This window comes from Myripristis murdjan, chromosome 10 (genome assembly GCF_902150065.1).
Source record: "Myripristis murdjan chromosome 10, fMyrMur1.1, whole genome shotgun sequence".
Classification (NCBI taxonomy): Eukaryota; Metazoa; Chordata; class Actinopteri; order Holocentriformes; family Holocentridae; genus Myripristis; species Myripristis murdjan.
Genome location: NC_043989.1, coordinates 14,043,535 through 14,048,087, shown reverse-complemented (window position 1 = coordinate 14,048,087; position 4,553 = coordinate 14,043,535). Strand labels below are relative to the sequence as shown.

At 43.2% G+C, this 4,553-nt stretch overlaps 1 protein-coding gene across 1 annotated transcript; it reads right to left on the bottom strand.

Annotated features, from left to right (window-relative positions):
- Positions 1 to 343: 343 nt before the first annotated feature.
- On the bottom strand, positions 344 to 4,083 carry f9a (coagulation factor IXa). Its single transcript, XM_030062713.1, has 8 exons — positions 4,017 to 4,083; positions 3,626 to 3,807; positions 3,518 to 3,542; positions 2,859 to 2,972; positions 2,174 to 2,308; positions 1,748 to 2,061; positions 1,475 to 1,598; positions 344 to 933 (listed from the first exon to the last, which is right to left on the bottom strand). Exons 1-8 carry the CDS (start codon positions 4,081 to 4,083, stop codon positions 344 to 346), a joined length of 1,551 nt encoding a protein of 516 aa, XP_029918573.1.
- Positions 4,084 to 4,553: the final 470 nt, after the last annotated feature.

The following is a 4,553-nucleotide window of genomic DNA, read 5'->3' as shown; positions in this document are numbered from 1 at the left end:
ATAGATAGGGGTTTCTAAGGACACTGACAGCCACAAACTGGCTGCTGCATGTGATGTGATGTATCTCAGTAACCACCAGACCCATACTGACCATCCAGTTACCATTAAAGCTATAACTGCTAGAAAGGGGTCAGGTAGCTCACTGTGTAAGAGTGCGTACCACTCTCAGGTCTCTCTGCTGTGACTGTCAAATAAAGCAGAAATGCCCAATTTTTTTTTTAAAACCGTTAGTAAGACTGTGACTGTCAAAGAGCATCAAGCAAGGAAGACATTTTATTTGAAATGCAACACATTCCCAACACAGTGATTGTTTTTTGAACATTTAAAGTTAAAGTCTTGTATTTCAAGGGTCAGGTTCTTCTACATCAACAGCAAGTCTGTGTTCAGTCAGTCCTATAATGTGCTGTATCCAGCGGTAGTAGTGAGACACCCGAGTGTACACACCATATTTCCCTTCTTTTGCACATTCCTCCCCCCAGCTCACAATGCCCGTCAGGAACCAGGTGTCATGATACCGGTTGGCATGAGGGCCTCCGCTGTCCCCCTGGCAGGAGTCTTTGGCCTCATCATAATATCCTGCACAAAACATGTAGCGTGTGATCCGGGCACTGCTGCTGTCCTTGCACTCTGTACGATCCGTGAAGGGGACCTCAACTTTCTGCAGCGCGGTTGCTGTGGAACCCAGGAAACGTGTTCGGCCCCAGCCGCTGACAGTAGCAGGAGACGCCTCCTTCATGAGAGCCTCTGTGAAGGCTTTAGGCCCTAAGCAAATGGGACGCGCTGTGGTGGAGAAATTGATGGGACTTTGGAGACGCAGCAGTGCGACGTCATGGTTGTACATGCTCACACTGGCATCGTAGCGGGGGTGTACATGCTCCACCAACACTTCATAATCCTGCTCACTGCCCTCGTTGTTATAGATGTTATGCTCCCCTGGACAAGGACAGGACACAGATATCATTGATCCACTTTATAGATTTACACTGTGACGAAACCTGTGATGCAGAACTGCACCACAACCAAGCGAAAATTTCTACACCTCTCATTTAACTGTATGTAAATGCATATTAGGGCAGTAAAATTGCTTATCGCTTACTGAGATAGCTGCCCAATTGAGTAACCTGGGTTCAGTCCCCTATATGGCCGTAACTGCTGAAGTGTCCTTCAGTGAAATGCTACTCCAGTGACACTGCACTAACTGGCACCCCAGGTATAGGGCAAAGGATTTTTGCCCTGTGACATGTAATAAATTATGCAAGAAAAAAAATCTAACTCCAATTGGGGCAATATGGACAAAAGTATCACAATATATTTGACCAGATACGTCGATATTGATATTATTACATTATCGTAGGGATGACTATTTAGACACCAGACATTTCTGATAAACAATTTCCAATAATGTGGATACGATGACCAGACAGAACAAAACACAGCATTAAACCACTGGCAATAAAACTGTATTGTTTCTTACCAACTCTGATGAAGAAGGAGCCCTGACCCTCCACCAGGCAGTGTGCAGCAGTGATAACCCACAGCTCGCTGAGAATCGAGCCCCCACAGAACAATTGACCACTGGGACGGGCTATTAAGGCCACCTGGCCAGAAGAGGAAGAGGGATACTGTGAGCAGCCACAAGGAAGTTTCATAACTTATCTTTCTTTCCCACAATGATTGCTGTCTCATTCCTGTAAGAAGCCCACCTTACCCAGCACTTAACAACAGTGTGTCTGCATTCATACTATACCTGCCATGGTATCTCTCCTGGAACTACCTCTTTGCCACCAACAATGCGTTTGAGAGTTTCAATGCCTTGAGCTGTGACTGTCTCTGTGGGGATGGGATCATCATTGTGCACCCACAGGGGCAGCTTGCTTCGAGACAGGTTTAATGCAGAGTCAGGCACTGTGGTACTGGCTGAAGTTGTGGGATGGGAAGTAGTGGTAGCGCTGTTTTTCAGTGAGGTGATGTTTTGCAGGCTTGATGTCTCGTTTATGACTAGAGACCTGGTGGAGATTGCACTTATCACTGTCAGGACAGTTCTTCCACAGGGGAATTCAGCTGGGAGTGTAAAAGATGCAGAGTAGCATTTGATCCTTGTTAGAAAAACTCTGTGGAAATAAGAGTCATCACTACAATATTTAAGAGCGGCTTCATAGAGAAAATCTGATACCTTCTGGCTGGCAATTCATCCCATCAGGCATCAGCACATATCCATCCGCACAGGAGCATTTTGCTCCAAAGTTGCCCATCGACTGACAGAAGTGCATGCAGTCTCCATTGTTGAAGTCACACCTTCTAGCTGTTACTGAGTAGAACACACCAACATCAACCCCAGCAAACCCATCATCTTATTACAGGTAAAAATGACATATATCTTTCCCAAACATGGTGACAGTATGTTCATGTTTTGCCATCTGTCATATAGTGCATTTGTCTTATCTTCACTGTAAGTAAGGTCCTGTTATATTTGACCTCTGAGTTTGTCACACCTGTGTTATGTAACTGTCTTATAATGTGACAGCACCATTTACAAAGACAAATTGCTTGTGTATGTATTGCCCTTGGAAATCCAATTGACTATGATTTTGATATATTTAGTCAGCACAGAGAGGGCACTTTGAGTGCTCTATTTAGAATATCCAAAAATGCAAACAGTCTAATTTTGGGACCTAAGACCCAACTTGTGTTGGATGTGTGCCACTGATTCAGTTTGCAAAAGAGAAAAAAGCCTTCTGACATTTAGTCTCCTGAGACTGAGATATTATTGGATCTGATCTTCTCAGCAGATTTGGGATATGTAACATCAGATTTCTTTTCATCACACTTTTAAATTGAATTACAAGACTTTTGCTTACCAATCTCACAGTTCCTGCCAGTGAAGCCAGGCAGACACAAGCAGGTGTAAGAGCCAAGGTGGTCTTTACATGTCCCTTGGTTCTGACATGGGCCTGATTTGCACTGGTCACCATCTAAGGGAGTCCAGACACAGAAACACATCATCATCTAAACACAACACAACAATATACAATCAGCAATTGAATATTGCTGATTGTATAGCATTTCTAAATAGTTTGTATAGCTTTTCTAAAACAAGGTTTAGAAAGTGCCACACAATCAGGGCCACCAGCAACAAGAGGACACCGGCAAAAATAATGGTGGAAAGAGAAACATCATCATATAACAGCATGTCTGTAGAAATAGGTCTGATTTACACAACAGTAATGCTGTCAGCTTGGACACCTGAGTGTGAGGTTAGTTATCTTTCAGTGGAGTCAGTACCCTGGCAGTGGAGGCCTCACCTAGTTTATTATTAAGTATAAGTTTAGGAATGAGCAGAAATACCTTTATAAGTGGTATAAGGTTGTGCACAAGTTCATAGCCTACGGGGTAAATAGGTCACCTGACTTATGGTAAGAAATGTGTGTCATGCACAGCACAGACACAGTCGCCTCTGAGTCATTTGTCCTGTTTTCTGTTTGTTTTTGTAGAAGTCAATTATTAAACACAATCTTACCTACATATCCCACCCAGAACTCCATCTGAAATGCAAACAGTAAAGACCCTTTGATGAATGCAATCAGCAGTGGTTATAATATGTGCTTATATTAAAGTAAACACTCACTGTCCTCTCATCATTCTCAAAGATCTCCCTGGCTTCCTCCAGGTCACATTTTTCCTCAATGCACTCTCTGTTCAAATCACCCTCCAGAAACTCTTCAAACACCCCGGTGTTATAGCGTTTGTGTCTCCGAAGCACACCAGTTGCTGCCTGGTCAGACAGGAATACTTGGCTTGTGGCCGGAGCTGGATTTAGAGGAAGCCAAAGGGAAAATATAGTCACTGCACAATTGTTTAAATTTCTCATCATTGTTATAAACAATATGTAAAGAAACCTGCCTTGTGTATTGACAACACTGTAAATTCAGGACTGGATAGGAGACTCAACAGCTAGAAGAAAATTTCAGCCTGCGAGAAATCAAGCAAGAGCATTATAAAGAAGAGCTTTATCATACCTCCAGAGGCTGGCCGACTGTCCAACAGCAGCACACACCACAGGATACACAGAAATACTGAAGCCATTACTCTCTACTCTGATACTAACATGCCCACACACACTGAGCCACCACTCCAAAGTACAGCACTCTGTTTGCCCTGAATCACACATGCACAGCATCAGCTGTTTATTTGTCCAGAAAAAATACTATGACATTTTGTCTTTTTGAAGTTGGTGTGTCAACAGCACCCACGTGAACAAATCAAACAGTGGAATTTCTTTAGTTTGTCATTCTAGGATATTCTAGGTGAACTGCAGCTAAACAAACAGTAAAGTGTGGAGGTAAGGCCAAGAAAACATAAAGACGTGCAGTGTAGACACTTCACCACAAGATGGCATACTATACCTAAACCTCAAAGTTATTCAGCTTAATTGATAGAATGTATAACGCAGTATGAACACTGGTAGTCTAGGAAGTGCGACACTGTCAGGGGTTGTTTCAGGTAGCAAAGCAGAAATGACTGAATAAGCACACAGAATAGTGATGGGCAGAGAA